Source organism: Cyprinodon tularosa, unplaced genomic scaffold (assembly GCF_016077235.1).
Source record: "Cyprinodon tularosa strain WSP-4 unplaced genomic scaffold, ASM1607723v1 ctg368, whole genome shotgun sequence".
In the NCBI taxonomy this organism is placed as follows: domain Eukaryota; kingdom Metazoa; phylum Chordata; class Actinopteri; order Cyprinodontiformes; family Cyprinodontidae; genus Cyprinodon; species Cyprinodon tularosa.
In genome coordinates this window covers 1,007,183-1,024,952 of record NW_024039083.1, presented here as the reverse complement: position 1 = coordinate 1,024,952, position 17,770 = coordinate 1,007,183, and the positions used below count along the sequence as shown (strand labels likewise).

The 17,770-nt window shown below is 39.6% G+C and overlaps 1 protein-coding gene across 3 annotated transcripts in view; it reads right to left on the bottom strand.

The window, feature by feature from the left end:
- The window catches only part of akt3a (v-akt murine thymoma viral oncogene homolog 3a), an 87,427-nt gene that overhangs the window by 33,997 nt on the left and 35,660 nt on the right, over positions 1-17,770 (bottom strand). For 2 of the 3 annotated variants that reach the window (XM_038296142.1, XM_038296143.1), the window contains exon 3: positions 4,170-4,295. In XM_038296142.1, the coding sequence (XP_038152070.1) occupies positions 4,170-4,295 (126 nt within the window). Of the gene's footprint in view, positions 1-4,169; positions 4,297-10,234; positions 10,240-17,770 lie in introns of all 3 variants that reach the window. The other variant, XM_038296144.1, reaches the window with a different exon arrangement.

Sequence of the window (17,770 nt, the reverse complement as noted above, 5' to 3'; positions counted from 1 at the left end):
TCGTGAACAGGGCCTGCTGTGCTGCCAGTCATGCTATTGTCAGCGCCAAAGCAAACCCTGATGTCCTCACGTGGACACACGCTTCCACACACAGACAACTGGGTGTAAAAATGAACTTTGAATGCTAGCTGGAATGGGGTTGTTTGCCACAGCAGGTGATGGTGAGGTCTGTGTAGCAGTTTAGCGGGTGTGTGTGAGAGCGTTAGTGTGTGTCAAGCTTGTATGTATGTGTCCCTCTGCAGGGAACAGGCCTGTACCCTCTCTGTTCCATCTGACCACTTCTGTTGTTCACTCACAGACACGCATAAACACATCACATCCACACACAAGTAAACAAACACACACAGAGAACACACACACACGCCACCTGGCTTCCCAGCTTTGGGCAACAGATGTGGCAGAGCCGGTGCTGTGCCAAGCAGCCGGGGCCGGATGTATGGCCTGGCTTGTCCTCCTCGCAAACTTTTTTTCTTTCTTTTTTTTCCCATTCCATCTCCAACCCGGTGTTCACCTCCTCCTCCCCGTTTATTCAGCACTCCTCCTTCCCTCATCCATTAAAGGCCTCACCTTCCAGTCCCTCCAAGCATCCCACCATCTCAAGTCTCCAGATTTGCTCTTCTCCTTCCCACTGATCATTCCCCATCCCTCATTCTCCATACTTGTCCTCCCTTCTCAGGCCTCCTCTTTCCTTTCCTCCTCTGTGTCCTTCATTTCAGCTATTTTTCCTCTCACTTTCTCCAAGGTATCAGCTTGTAGTCTACAATTCATCATATTTTCTGTTTTGGCGCTGTAGCTTTGTAATGTGGTTGTGCAATTAAATTTCTGCAACTGTAGATTATTATTAGGTGTATTGCCTTTTATTATTATATTCATTATAAATTTTATTTAAGACTTAAAGGTCCTAGCTAAAACTTTTTCATCAAAAAATTTTTTTTAAAGAAAACACCCACAGCACATCTATACTGACACTAAGTGTATAGTTAAAAAAAAAAAAAAAAACAATAATAAAGGGCTGGTCAGCAGATGTAAAAACAGCATTTTTCTACTGATATTTAAGATTTTAGTAATTTCCTACCTGCTGACCTCTGACAAACTAGCCTATATAAACATAAATATTTGAAGTTGATATTACTTTTGTATGCTTATATTATCTTTTGAGCAAAATATAAATAATTTGGTTAAATAAAATAATTCTGAATCTTAATCTTTCTAATCTAAATTTACTCTTTACATACGTTTAATTATGCTGAAAGAGAAAGGAAGTTAGCTAGGAAGTGAAACCAGTAGTTAAGCGTTTATTTTCAAGGTGACTTTAAACTTGACAAGAGTCGCTCCTGATTGGCCAGTTTCATTTTCAACTGTCCAGTCTGTCTGGGGAGTAAAGATTATGCCAAATTGTAGAAGCACATAGGGGTGATTAGCTGAATTTTATATAGAGATTTTGGCTTTCCATAAGATTATTATAAACTGCACACAGTTCAGTCACAAATTTAAACCACTTCAACAGAAAACAAATCCTTTTACAGGTACAAAGACTTCAACAACAGGTGTGATGGAGGAAATTATGTGTCTCAAACCAAAGACCAAATCTAAAACTTGAAAGAATCTCTATTTGTAGAGTTTTGTGCCTCAGCTGTGGAAGAAATTTCTTTTGTCTCTGTTATCTTGACACATTTAAAGGCAACCGAAGACACTTTCAGTCCTTATGATCATGTTCAAATAATATTAAAGAAAGATTTTTATGGTTTGCATCTTTTAATTTATCAGACCCAAAGCAGAGGAGATTTCCACAATCTGACAGCAGTACTACAGGAATAAGTTTATCCTATAAAGCAGGTGTCTTCAATGTTTTCCAGGCCAAGGGCCCCCAAACTGATGGTGAGATGCAGCGGGGATCCCCTAATTATATATGTGAAATTGTGTTAAATCATCTGGTCCGATAGTCACTCTATTACAGACGGAGTCATGTAACGAAAGCTATTTCACCCTTGGATTATTACAGTATTTCTGATTCTGGTTCCTCCATTTATCTGTTTACTACAGTGTGTTGAATTCATGTTAATGTGTTGTTAAAGACATTTCAATTAGTGGAAAAAATTGCAGGAGCGAATATAAAAAAAAAGTCTAATCAACCAAAACTGTTGCGACCCCGATGCAGAACCTCCGTGGACCCCCTGTTGAAGACCTTTGCTATAAAGTAAGAAGTAAGATCAAGGAGGCCATAGTGGATATTGGACTAAACACGCTCCTCTCTGCACACAGGGGGAGTTGGTGGATATCATAAAGTTCCTGGGTTTCACATCCCCTCTTTAACTGAGTACATCTCTCACCTGGTGAAGAAAAACAAACAAAGGACTATAGGACCAAGATTGAAACCTTACTGTGCCTCAGTGTGACAGCGTGGGATGGGAGCTGCATGGCACAGGAGATGGACAAAGCACGGGTGGTGAGGAAAGGACGGGAGGTCTAGGACGCATTCTACCTGATCTGGGCTCTGCTGCAGGAGTCCAGAAACGTGGGACACGTTGATGCATCTCACTTTTCACAGGAAAATCATGCAGGAATGTTAAATCCTACACAAATAGACTTACAAACAGTTTCTTTCCGAAAACTGTGAAGGTTCCCTGCAGGCAGGCACTCGGATAAACCAGCAGCTCATTTTATAGGTTCTTTCAGCGGAAGCTGCACTTTATGCAAACATGCTACATTTCATTCTTCTAGGGATATTTTACATTTACAACAAACATTTTCAGTTTTTCTCCTTTACCTTTTCTTCTAACAGTGTTAAATATTCTTTGAATTATTTTATGAGTGCATCTTATCTTCTCTAGGGAAGCTTATTTTTTCATTGTTTTTTATTTCTGCTAAAGAAAAAGAAATCATTATTTTAAGTTTAATTTGTTTTCTTGTGTGTTTTATCCTATTTTTGTGAACCACAGTGATTTTTAAGTAAAATGTGCTATTAAATAAAGATGTACTGTTTTACTCACAACCTACAATGTAAAATTAATAATCAACAATCTTGGGCAGCTTGATTACTTTAATCTGTTTCTGGGAATCTCAATGGTTCTTGTTTTTAGAAAGGCTCTAATAAGTAACCTTGAGCTGCAAGCTGGATTGTCGCGAGATCTGAGATTTCAGTCTCACAATAAATCCATCTTGAAAGACTCCCGCTAGCACGTCCGTCTCGTAACAGCCAGCGAGTCAAACATCACGATTCGCTGCTACGATTGGCTGAAAGCGTATTATGGAAGGCGGGTACGTCATTGCAATAAACGTCTCTCCTTTTCACGGACAGACTGAACGGCAGCCATTGATAACGTAGAATTCAACTCAGTTCTACACATATCAATCTGCCTACTGCCAGGTTATCTAATAAGAGCCCCACTCCAACTCTGTGGAGATACTGAAAGCAGTCAATGCTTCCTTTAATCATTTATTTCGAATAACTTTGGTGGATTTAGTCCATAAAACAATAAGGAAGGCTGTTTAGAAAAAGATAATGAACTCCTATTATGTGATTTAAAGTTAATAGAAAATATGAACCTCTGTAATGGAAATGACAGGCAGAGTAAAAAAAAGATAAATAAATGGACCAGAAAACTAAATTAAACACTACATTGGTGCAGTGGAAACTCCTTTAAAATACAGCGTATGGTCTTAGAACCATTACCGGTAGGAAGGTTTAGGCTTTTACAGACACCAAACTAATTAATTAATAACCTGGGAATGTTAACATCTGTGTGCCGACAACTTAAAAAGCAGAGGTGTATAATTAAAGCTTTTTAAACTGTTGTTATGGCATTTAGTAAAGACAACAGATGTAAACTAGCTTAATTTAATTTGATGCAAAGGATCTAAAAGAAAGCTTTAATTAACCATCACCCCTTTTAAATAAACCTATAAATAAACAAACTTGTTTAAAAAGTGTTTAATGAGATTAGCTCCCATATTTGGTTGGAGTGGTTAAATAGAAATAAATAATTACAACCAAGGGCAGAAAGAAATGAAAAAAAAAAAACACAAACAAGTTTTAACATAAAAAAAAAAAACTATAGATCAAATATCTGCATATAACTCCTATAGGTGCATCTATGCTCTTTTAGCTTTTACATAAGACAGTAATTTATAGAGACTTTTTGCAACAGATTTGTGTCAGTGTAACATACTTGCTACTGAAAAGTTATTTAGTGGGTAAGGGAGGTCTGCATCCTGAGGTTTCTCTTTGTAGCCGATGAAGGAGCCGTCTGTCTTGAGCAGGAAGTAACGTGGGCGCCAGTTCTTTATGTATTCACCTGGAGAGACACACAAACGAAGAAAGAGGAAAGGAAACCTTAGCCTAGTTTAATAACACAGTGGAGGACAGATAGAGAGGGAAAATGACACTGGAGGCACGAGTGTTCTCAGGGGTTAGAACTCCTAATCAGTCTAATGTATGGAAAGTGGGATTAACAACATAAATAATGATGTTGATGGTTTAAACACTGATTTTATTCCCTGGACAGTTAAGAGCCGCTCAGCTGTCATCTGCTTTGAGGATATAACACACATATTTACACACTGTACTTTTTATACACACAGCATCAATATGACTGCCACAACGCCTGCCAGATTCACATCGGATTATCATGTAAAAGATGGCAAAAAAAAAACATGTTTACCAGCGCATCGCTCAAAGTATCCATGCCAGAAACATCATCTGGCTGATACATGGCCAGGTGTTGAGGTGATGACCCTTCCACCACATAGTCACACTCCCACACAGATACACACAAACCACTGGTCAGCAGCGACGGCAGGGGATGAGCTGACGTGACATGAGACCAAATGAGATTACACATGAGGAATTATTCTTCTTAGACGTCAACAGGAGGGGGAAAAAAACGAACATCTGCTGTGCATCTGCCAAACAAAGTGTAATCCAACCAGGGCTGGCAATGAAGTGGGAGCGGGGCCCTTTAGCCGACCCACAAGAGGATTACATGAGTGTCAAACGCCACGCCATGGTGGTAGATAACACTCTCTGGGAACCTCTGGGTTCAACTGCATCGATTCCTTAGAACCAGCAGTCGTCCAACATAGTAAAACACAGAGGTATGGAGGCTACCCTTTTTAAACATTGCAATTAGTCACATTAAATCCACACATTTATGTATATATTTTTAGAATATTCAAGTTGGCCGTTGCTCTGCTGAAAGCAGAACCTTTGCCCCGTCCTTAGGTCTATGCAGTCTCTCTCAGGGTTTGTGTCCGACTTGCTCTGTATTTTGCTCGATCTATCATCAGATCAACTCCAAATAGATTCCCTGCTACAGTACATGGCGGCAATCTCATGCTTCACCACTACCAGTGTTAGCTTTCTGTCATCCACGAAGCATTTTATATGCAGGCTAGGAAGTTGAAATGTTTACCATGCTCCCTTTATTGGTCCTGGCAGATAGAAAACAGAACATCCCATGGTTTCTGCTAAACAATTGCTTTCTTTTTGCCACTCTCAAACCTTTCTGTAGAGTGACAGATTATCTTACCAGCGTTGAGAATCTCTACAGCTCCTCCAGAGTTAACTCTTGGCTCTCATGGAACAGCTTTATTCAAACAGTGATTAATTGATACACACGTCTTTACGCGCTCTTTTATTAAAGCAGTGATCTTTCTTGACAATCAGTGGCAATACACAGAGTTCAGTAAGAAACCTAAAGTGCACTCATGCATGCTCCAGGGTGACTTTCCGATCACCTTATCCGAGTTAATTCTCAGGAAGAGAACAGTCAGAATGTACGTGTATCTGGGTTCTATTTGTGACATCCATTTAAAGCAGAAATGACAGCAGGCCGCGCTCGTTAACACATCGCAAGAAAACACCTGCTCCGCTGAAGGAAGCATGCGAGCCTGGGACCCGCCGGTACCTCTGGGTGCTGGTGAAGACACACGTGTTGGTGTGTGTGAGCACGACGGTGCGGCGGTGACTGCAATGAACTGCCACACAGGGACAGAGGGACACCAAAAAAAGAAAAAAAAAAACACACACACTGGTCGGTGCCAGTGTATCACTAAGGCTACAGAATCACACCTCTCCTCTCTTCTCTCTGTTTTTCACAAATCCACCCACTCTCTCCTGCTCGCCCATTTCCTTCTCCTGTTCTTTCAAAAACAAAGCATATTCTCTGGATCACTTGCTACTTATAAACAGAGGGCTGTGAGAGGGGTTGGATGGGAGGGGTGGAGAGAGGCATAAGGCAAGAGGGAAAAGAAAATATTCTAATAAGGCAGCGGTAAGTTAGCCAAAACAAATATCTGTACTGGTGATGACAAACCAGTGACAGATATGGGGAGTAAGAATAGTGAGAAACATCAGATGTGGAGGGAATAACAGTAAACCCTAAAGCTGACTGAAGTTATCATCTGGAAACTTTCCTTAACTCCAACTGGATCACAGAAAGATGGATGGACTGTCAAAACGGATGAGGAAAAAGTTGAACTGATAAAACTATTATAAACTGGCTGCGACTGCTGGCTTGCTGGTCAACGTCCAGTCATCTCTATGAGTCAGTTTCTGGATGAGTCGTCCAACCAATGGAAGCCTGTGGTTGGCCACTTCATCCCTCAGCTGTCCAGTACAACTGAAAACATTTAAGCGATCCTTATGGCCAGGCCGAGAGGCTGAGTGTGTGTGTGTGTGCTTCTGCGTGTCTACAGGGGGCGGCGGGGGAGGGGGCAGCCAGGGGTGGCACAGACGGAGAGAGGGGACGGACAGTTGTCCGGGTGTGCGCGCCGCGGCTGACAAACATGGCCGTGCGCTCACACACTCACATACGCTGCTGCTAAAAACAATTCTGCTCCGACCGTTCCAACTCTCCGTATGATCCAACGGTGTTCTGTCAAGCTATCCCGTCTTGGCCCTGCCTGTAATGAGTCCAGCGAGCTCTCCCACTCTGGACAGCTTGTCTGGGGAGCCACATGTCTCTAGTTTGGACTGCTGGAGAAAACAGAACAGCCGGTCTCCTTCCCACACCATCTCTCTCAGACTCCTCACTTCACTTTCATTTAGTTTTATGCACAACTTTACTTTTCCCTTTAGGCCAATTAGAAAATACAGCACGATGGAGCATGGAGCAAACCCCATAGGTGATCCGAAGGATGAAAAGGGCAGAGGATTCCAAGTCCTAATTGTTCAACGGAATTAGATCAAATCTGTCTGTTGCAGAGGTGTGTGCTGCTCCTTTTACCCCATTTTTTATTCTGTACCTCTGGAGTTTGGACTGTTTTGTACCCGAATCCCTCAGGATGACTTAAAGTCATCTTCTATATTATCTCCTTTTATATTGCAGCAACTGGAGCATCTGCAATGGTGTCGCAAAGAGCACCCAAAGGCCATCTTGGAGAGGTAACCTTGGTGACACATATTAGAATATTGTAGAAAAGATGAATGGATCACTAAAGAAGGATAGGGCACTTTTTAAATGAAACTTTAGTTGATAGACTACAGCCATGCAAATGTAGTCTGAATTACGGGTGCTTAGGCAAATGAAGGTTTAGTACAAGGCTAAGGAGAAGTACTTGGTTTTCAGGGATACAGATGGGCAGTTAAAGTCAAGATGGTTTGCAAATACGTCTGTAAACTGCACAAAGGTAAAAATAGCCTCTTTTTTTTTAGCTTCCACACACTTTTTTTTATTTAGAAAGCTATAACTGATCCCTAAGCTCCATTGTAGTGATGTGAAAGTGTATGTTGCCTCATAAAAGCAGTCAGATTGACAGGTTTTGATTTGTTTTTGTAATGTAGTTAACGTTTATAGACTAGACATGCGGCTTATGTCTACAATAGTAGTATTTGTAGGCTTAGACGTAGATCCAGCCAAATCATCACCCCAGTGGTGTTCAAACAAACAATGCACCACTGTTCCTTCAAGACATGAGAGACCGACAGAAAGATGTGAGACAATATGAGCACAGAGGATCTGGCAAAGCATAAATTCTTCAATTCCTTCTGTGCTACTTTATGACAACCATATCTTTTTTGCCCTGAAAGTTTCTGTTTGTATGCATTTTTAGGATTATCTCCATAATTATCAATGTTTTATTATGAGGAAAATGTAAAAGATTTCAAATTATTCACATCTCTGACGTGTCCCATCAGAAACTGAAATGCTCAGACTGAATCTGTGTTTATTTCAAATGTAAATAAACTGTTTTGAAAATCAGCTTTACTGAATTTAATGGTTTAATAAAGAAATCACTTTGAATAATGTATTTTGTTAGAAGCTGCAGTTTTCTCTTTTAGTTCTATCATTTAAATTCAGTTTAAAAATGCAGCTTTTTGTGCCTGAGAGACCTTAGCAAAAAGCAACAGATAGCATATAGTTAGGCCATTTCTTACATGAGCCGTCTTATCTATTGGCATTTTTAATTAATGACTTCCAGCATTCTCATGTATGCTCCACTTCTGCAGCTCAAAAGGGGGTAAAAAACATGAACCTGACGCAAATCTAATCAGTGCATGTGTGTCTGATTACTCTCTGGCTAAAGGATCCGGTTGTCTAAAAAGTAGCTGCATTTTTAAAAAAACTAAAATTGAATTACAGAACTAAAACAGACAAACTGTTTCAAAGCAAATACATTTTTAAACCATTAGTTCCAGTTTGAGTTTATTAAAAACTTATTTTCAAATCAATGCACTGAATTTCAACTTTTACAAATACAGTATAGATTTCAAACTAAATTTGTGACGGCACTTGTTTCTGTAATGGACTTCGCTCTAAACAAAATTTAAAAGCAATTATCAGTTTTAAAACAAATTACCTATCAATGTTTGTTGCATATTACAAACACATACAATTTCAGAAATATTGCAACTTAAAAACTGCTTAAAATAAGATAGTGTTTACAATTGCAAAGTAGCTATTTTTATGTTTGCATTTGATTTTAATAACTGATGGTTATCAATGAGATCTGAGATGTTTAGGTTGGATGGTCTCCTCATTATTACCCTAATCTTTAGCTCAAGATAAAGCATCAGATCAAGTTTAGAACTTCATCTTCTGCCAGAAGATAAATGTTTGTATAATCGCAAAGATCATTTAAACTAAAATATTTCTGGGGCATGAAGAACTTTGTGGGTTAGTGTATGCAACAGGTTAAGTACATGGATATATAATCATTTATGGAAAGGTTAGGGTAAAATATGGTGAATGCTAATGATGGAGGCACAAATTAGCAAAAATGTAAGAACCTAAAAGCTGACTTTTATATTTAGTGTTTTATATTTAAGATAAAACAATAACAGAGATTTTAAAAAAACTAAATAATATAAAAAAATAAAAGAAGTACATGTGGTGTAAAACGAGCAAAAGAGAGAACTCCGTACTTTAAGGTGTAAGTGTACCGGAGGCACAAACTAAGAGCTCAAAAGTGAGCAGAGAAATAAAAAAAAAAAAAAAAAGTGAGAAATAAATCTTGCTGGCACATCTTCCAGTTGCAGCTTGTGGATTAAGCAGTAAGAGGCAGAGATGAATCAGCTGTGACTGCGTCTGTTCCAAGGTTTCTGATTGGAATTAGAACAATGCGCTCGCTAACTGTCACTCAATTAGCAGACCCATTAGCTGTTCACTTCGAGGCAGAGTGGAGATGGTGAGATTGAAATGCATAGAGGACAAAAAACAGACAGGTACACATGGCAGGGCTGAACTTCAGCCAGCACATTGAGAATGAGACCTACAAACTTCTGTAAAGTTTAATCTTCCTCCAATATACTCTTGTTTTACACAAACTCCTTCCGGACATCAGGTAAACCTCTGTTCTCCTTGTTTGATGTGATTCTTACCGAACACGGTGGACAAAAGTAGGAAAAAGCCATAATGACAATGAAATAAATAACTCCGTAACTATGTGAGCTCACCAGCCATTTGTTAATCAACCCAAACAGGGATTTAATTTAATGCTTTGGCCGAGGCAAGAGCTGATATGCAGATGGTGCAATAGACAGGGCTGTGTGACTGGCGCTCTGGAAGCTGGTTAGTGGCGGAGTACAGAGGCAGGCAGAGGAGGAGAAAAGGCTGGATGGAAATCCCTGCCATGTTCCAATGCGTAGAGTGGCCAAACCCGTGGAAACAACAGCAGACACAAACTGCACACAAGAGTGCTACACAAATCCACATTTATACCCCATTTCAATCAGCTGTACATATTAGTGTCTAAACACATCCCTTCCTACTAGAAAAATGCAACCTGAGATGAACCTTTCTTACTTTTTGTAACACTTTCATACTTTCAAAAATGCAAAAACCAAAGAAAAATGAAAGAAGTGATTAATACCCATATATACTACCAATAAAAGCACCTGATAAACTGATGATCAGCTGGCATGTGCTTTGCTTTGGAAATCGAAGAGCAGCTCTGAGGATGAACTAAACTGCATATAAGGACAAGGAACAATACAGTGTTTCTAAATGCACTATGTCGCCAAAGTATTTGCTCATCTGCCTTGACTCACATAGCTGAAGTGAAATCCCATTCTTAATCCATAGGTTCAATATGTTATTGGTCCACCCTTTGCAGTGAGAACAGCTCCAACTTCGCTGTCTACAAGGTTTAGGAGTGTGTTTATGCTGATGCTTAATCATTCTTCCAGAAAAGGATTTATGAGGTAACACACTGATGTTGGACGAGAAGGCCAGGCTCTCAGTCTCTGCTCTAATTCATCCCAAAGGTGTTCTATCCTGTTGGGATCAGGGCTCTGTGCAGGCAAGTCACGTTCATCCATACCAGACTCCATTCATGCCTTTATGAAGTTTGCTTTGTACTCTGGTGTGCAGTCATGATGGAGGAGGAAGGGGTCAGCTCCAAACTGTTCCCAACAAAGCTGGGAGCTGGAATTGTCCAACATGTCTTGATGTGCTGAAGCATTCGGAGGTCCTTTCATTGAAACGAAGGGGCCAAGCCCAGCTCCTTAAAACCACCCACACCATAATCCCCAAAACTTTACACTTAGCACAATGCAATCAGACAAGTACTGTTGTCCTAGCAACCGACAAACCCAGATTTGTCATTCAGATTTCCGGATAAAGAAACGGGAATCATCACTCCTTAGAACATGTTTCCACTGCTCTGGAGTCCAGTGGCGGCCTGCTTTACAACCCTAAGTTAATCTGAAGGCCACATGAAGTTAGTGTAGTGTAGAGTGTAGTGATTGACTCTGCAGAGAGTTTACGTGGCCCACCACTTTGCGGTTGAGTTGCTGTTGTTCCAAACCACTTCCGTGTTTTTAGGATACAGCTGGCAATTGCCTGAGGAATATGTAGGAGTGAGGAATTTTCACAACTGTATTTGTTGCACAGGTGGAATCCTATCACAGTTTCACCCTGAAATTCACTGAGCTCCTGAGAGTAAACACATTACAAATGTTTTTAGAAATAGTCTTCATAAAAAGACTCAAATATAAGACTCAAACTCACTGCGGATCCAGACATTTGAATTGAGAAAGCTTCCTGGAGAGGTGGCGAAACGTCTTCAAATCTTGAAAACCAAGTCCAGTGGATATTTTTTGAATTTTTACGGAAAATCTTCATAAAAAGGTGCTTGATTTTATACACGTGTGGACATTGAAGTGATTTGAACAACTGATTCCAGTAAAATATTAGCAAAATATTATATGTTCTATTAAAATTCATGTTTTAAGTCAGATTAGGAAAAAAAATAAATAAATAAAACTAAACTTAAGTGGGTTCCATTATGAAGAAGAAAATTCCTTATGATGTCCTAATAGACGGGTTGTATGTTGTAAATATCTTTCACTTATTGATCACCTATGTGATAGCTACTGTAAAAAGCAGAGTGGAAGATAGGTGGACAACAATTCTACCATTTAACATGGCTTTAATCACATAAAGGTTGATGATTTTACTACAATTTATTTCCCTTGTTTAGTATTTACTAATATTAGCATCATGTAGAAGACGTTAGATGAAGTCATCTGCCCTGTAATTTGTCCATGAGGACCAGAAGCAGGTACAAGCAAAACTTTCATGATGCTAGACAGGAATTTGATGGCTTTTCAAAAACTTGAAAACATTACAGAGAGAAAAAAATGTGACAGAGCAGCTTTCTGTTTGCAGCTCCACAGGGAATGGGTGTGTTTAGCAGCTAATGGCTGCCTGCGTGCGTGACCCCCATCCCCAGCAGTTTTTAACTCCAGTCTGCTCAGACAACTTAAGGCGAATCCAGCCTCCTCCAAGCCAATCCACTTAAAGTGCATTAGTCTCATTATTACAGTGGGACTGGACTCCAGCTTGTTTGCATGTGTGTATATGTGTGTGTGTATTTTAATGCTTTAAATACAATCCCAATCCCTAGCAGCATAAAACGGGAGCCGCCTGCTCTGAAATAGTACATCGTGTTTCTGCACATGCATAAAAAGGCATATAATTCACTTTTAGTCAGATTTCTGCCTCGTTTAAAGCTTTGATGAAGCATCTGGTTGCATCAGATTAGAAATAGATAAAAAAAAGAAGGTTGAATGGAAGTTGATGAAGATATAAGCTTATTCTTAGAAAAACATGCAAAAGAGGCCTTACTGTAAGCTGGAAATGCTCTGATTGGTAAAGGAGAGAGGGGAGAGGACAGCATGGCCAGATTGAGGGAAAACCCATGGGAGTGCTGTGATCCCTGGAGGGGGGGCACTAGGAGGCCAGCTGCACACAGCCAGAGTCTCCTGGTAGTCTGTGCGTGGTGCATACAGGCTACCCCCAGCTGGTACAGGAGGAGGAGCTCCTCACGCTTACCCTCATACCAACACACAATCGGAAACATTACACACGTTTTTAAAAAACAAAACACTCCCATCACATCACCACCAACACGTCACCCTACTCTCTCCCCTATGTGGAAAAAAATCTTTGACTTGGTCTCCTGTCATTTACTCAGTAATTATTTTCTGCTGCAGTACCTCTTCAGTCCAGTAGATGGTGGTGGCTCCTTGGACCAAGTTAGCTGCAGCTGTGATGCTGCTGACACAGAGGCTGAGTGAGTGACAGAAAGGCTGCAGCCAACATGACTCTCATCCTAATCCCCCTCACCGTAAGGATGCATTTGTCCACAATGAATGAAACATTTCTGTCCCTGAGTGATGCTCAGTTTGGGTGCATTTGGGAATTTCTGGATGCAGACATCAAGAGCAGCTAGAGAAGAACGAGTTATCTTCCTATAAAAAAACAAAGCTTGACTGTACTGTTATAATGTTAGCCTCTTAGATCGAGGACTATAGCTCAATGACACCTGTTCCAGACGGGAGGCTTTAGATACCTAGATAAACAGTACATGAAGGTCACCTAGTCAAGGCAACTTTAATGTTAGCCATCACTCTTCATGACTCTAATCACATTTTTTCCCAATCTGCGAGAGAAAGGAAAACAGTAGGAGGAAATCTGTACTTCATACAGCAATGCTGTTCTGTTTTATCCCTTCAAGTGTTTAACCTGTTCCTGAAACATACTGGATTAGGGAAAGATTCTTCCCTGTTGATAATCTGATTTAAATGGTGAAGATCTACATTCTGATGAGATGAAACAATAAAGCTCTTTTAGGAATGTTTGCTGCACCTCTCATACTCATCCTTGATATATCTAAGCTTAACGCAGGTTGACATGTCAACTGATTATGTTTATAATATTTGCACAACCTCGTATTACAGTCATCATTCCCGTGCAAACAGCATCAGGTCACATCCTCTATACTATATAAATAATTCCTGTCTGCTCTGATGCTGCGCTGTTCAGAAGAAATCCAAGTTGGCTACATTTCTAGGCAAGTTAAGAGCAATTAACCACTTTGTTTTGATTGTTATATCATCGCTTTGACCAGAAAATAGAAAATCATTCAAATTGACCAGATGCAATTTATTCTGTATGATGGTTTTCTGCGCTGCTTCCCTGTTTTCTGACCAGAGCTTCGCTGTTTGTGCAGCGCTGTCCTGTAAACCAGAACAAGGACAGGAAACCAGGACTCCCACCTGGGCCCTGCATGACCTCCTGCTTGCTTCATGCTCACAACAAGCCCTCCTTTTCACACATTACAAAACTGTGGCAACTCTCTGCAGACAGTTTTCTCACATATCATTCAGAGATCCTGAAAACATGACTAAATAACTAGAAAAAAAGGGATGCTTTGATCAGTTTGTTATACAAAATAGAAAGATTGAAAGCGTTGAAGAGAACATACTGCCAACTGAAAGGCTTATACTATATTATACTATCGAAAAGGGAAACTGGTTTTCATCTCTGGTTAATCCTATCAGGAATATTAAACACAGCTCAGTCAGACGGTGTATTTCCCTGACATACACACATCCATCAAACCACCCACTCAAACAAACAAGGTTGGAAGAAAAAAAAAACAGACTGATCTTTTTGGACGTCTACTAATGTATCAAGAAGGTAAAAATACAATCTTAGCAAAGCAGAACAAAAAAGCTCTTGCATTTTAACACACGATAACATTAAGGATGTCATGCCGCTTGTCTTTAAAATGCAGCGAATCCAATGCGATTAGGGAAGGCACATGCAGCCAATGAGCTGGCTAATCAAATTGCATTGATTGCTGGTTTATTGCCTCCTTATTTTTCCCTCCCTTCTCTTTTGGAGGGCTTTGAATCTTGGCGGCATTGATTTTTTTTCTTTCATTTCACATCATTGATGTCTACATTAAACTGTTTATTTATGTGAAATGCCTCACGTGCAGATTTATTGGCTAATATAAATCCCCAGCATCATTTGCAAACAGACCTGTTGAAACAAAATCAGCTCCTGCCAAAGACATCTGCTTTTCCCTTTTATAACAATTGCTTTAAAATCCGGCTTGACTCCAAAAATATTTGCATAAAGTTTTGGAAAATGTATGAAGCTGCTGCTGTTGAAGTATGTATATTATTGCTAACATGCAAAAAAAAAATGAATGTCTGATTTGGTGTTGTATTCATAAACGATCACCGTCACACATTTCATTGAGGTTCTTGCATTCATATTCAAATACTCATTCTCTGTCTTTGCTTCATTTGATGTGGAACCGACCAATCAGAGGGCCCGAGGAGCGCAGCTGGACAAATCAGTCAATGAGAAGAAGTGACATAAGAAAAAGAAGGGGAAGGTCAGGCTGACAGACACAGCTGTCTAACTATTGCCTACAACAGACGAGCAACACGGGGCGGCTGGGTGGATGTGGGTGTGTGTGTCTGTGGAGCCCAACCCTTTCCAGTTAAGCAGTGGTGAACAGGTGCAAAGCTTTGTGCTTGTGTGTGTAAGTCACCATTATTCCAGAGTGGCCCTGTATTATTAATTCAGAATCGCTGGGCTGGGGCTGCGGACAGCAGCTGGTCTTGCGAGTGTCTGCATGTGCTTGTGTGGACAAAATAAGACCCCCTCCGGTCTTTTGTAAAGCTTTCGTACTTTTCAAGAGCAACATAAAAGGCTTAGGGCTGCATGCTTCTCCCTCTGCCTAGACTTTCACACCAAATAAATAAATATACTCACACAAAAAATATCATTGAGCACAACCGGCAAGTCCAGGGGGGTAAGAGTAAATAATCAAGTGCCATACCACAAGAATTGTCAAGTGCACCGCCCCCGTGCCCCCCCCCCTAGCTGATGCACGCACCAGCCCAGTCGTGCCTCATTCAGAGATTTCATTCATGTGTTGAACTGAAGGGCCAACAGTAAGTGCTCTCCACCTCACTAACTGCTGCTCTGTTCTCCTCTCTGTCCTGGTTGGTCTCCCCACCTGCTTCTGCTCCATCTATCCAGAAAAATGCCAGACGAAGGCGGCGTTGCAATATTCTCAACTTCCTTAACTTTTGTTCAAACCAACAGACAAGAAAAACATCAATTTTGATAGGTGGGTCTGATATAGCTCACATTCCCACTAAATTTTTCCTCTTATTATGGCAGTGAATGTTAAATTACTGCTTGACAATATGCCCAAAACATATATAACAAGATTTCCTAAGTTCATTTCTATATTGATATAAACAAAATAAAAGCCTAAGAAAGACAGCTAAGATTACCCACAACATAATTCTGTACAAATCTATGACAATTATATTACAAAGTTTATAAAACTCCTCTACTATAACATTTTAGAAATATTAGTTAAAAAACAAAACACATAAAAGTGCATAAAACCGGGAATGTTAATCAGTAAAAGTTTATAATAATAGCACAACCCTACATGAATTATGTAGTTTCTATATTTATATTGTTAAAACACTTTACAGTACAGTATTTTTTTTTTTTTTATTCTTAACTAATGTTATTCCTATACACTTTTTTAAGGTCCACATTTATGTGACCATTTTATCTATAAGCTTTTTGCTGCTGTAACACCAGAATTTCCCCATTGTGGGACAATAAATGGGTTTTCTGTCCTATTCTAAAATATTTAACAGTCGAGTATTTTCGTTTTATCAAACAGGTAAGAGTTGGAGACCAGTATCAAAATACATCCAAGTTTTAATAAGTAGCAGGTTGCACCATTCATACTGGTGATTTTGTATAGCTTTATAAAAGCTAAAGGATGTTGGTCCTCACCCTTCCCCCACCTGTTGCTTCTTAGCTGGGTTAAAGCGGACTACAATATTTTTGTTCCAGAGTGACAGAAAAATAATATTCAGCTGTTTAAAAATATTTCTGATTGCTAAACTCAAAGGCAGACTCAAAGCTGTGCCATAAGACTTCATGAGATTCTGCTGACTACAGTCTGCCTGCAACAATCAGGTCAGTGATGGGTTTAAAGGAAAATCTTCATATCTAAACGTGCTTCTTGCTACAATAAAGTCCACTTTAAGAAAGTTAATGCGATGTTTTCTCAAACCCTATTATGATTATCTTAATGAAAAAAAATGCTTGAAAGAAAATTGTCATAACTGGACCACTAACTGGGTTCAATCATAACGACATCTTCCTGTTAGATAGCTTGTCATCTCAAAGCACACTTTGTTAGAATTAAAGAGTTTGGTTTTCAGCTCACTATTTTCTTTTTCCTTTTAGGTGAGTTAAAAGAAAACATTTAAGGCTCCTTTCCTTTCACTTAAAAGGTTTATGATAAAAGCAAAGATACATTGAAACCTTTGCATTTGCACTGCAACTAATGCGTATTTTGCAAATCAATTTATCTCTCGATAATTTAAACAGATAGCCAAAGGTTCCTTAAAGAAGGCTTTTTGCTAAATTAAACCAGGTAAAACTAAAACTTTTCCACTTGAGGAGCTCTGGAAAGAGCATATTGACAGACAAAAACAATTTCTGTCTTAAATGTAAAATGTTTACTTTTTTTTTGTTGGTATAATTACTGCTCTAAGTAGGTTTCTCCATCAGCTAAATGCTTGTTTTAGAGTCTCTATGCTCCAGTTAACGATTAATCGTTTACTAAATTAGTTTTTAGACAATTATTTGAATAATCGATTCGGTTATTCGATTAATCAGATTGTTTCAGGCCTACTTAGCATCACAGTGCTTCGATCTTCTGCAATATTTGTGAATTACTGAAATATTTGTGTAAAGCTTACTGTAACTAGAAACGATTCAAAGGTCTGTTAAAACTCAAGATATTATAACATGTTGAAATCAAAGAGCGATATCTGAATATGGCAGATGTTCCTTCGATTCTTCTTTACCACAACCTCTATCCCATGCAGCAGGCTGCTGTTGAACCCCCTCTTCCAGCCACTCTGCTGGGAGACATCTGCACCTCTCACCGTTTCTTTATTTCGTTTCCGTCTCATCTTTCG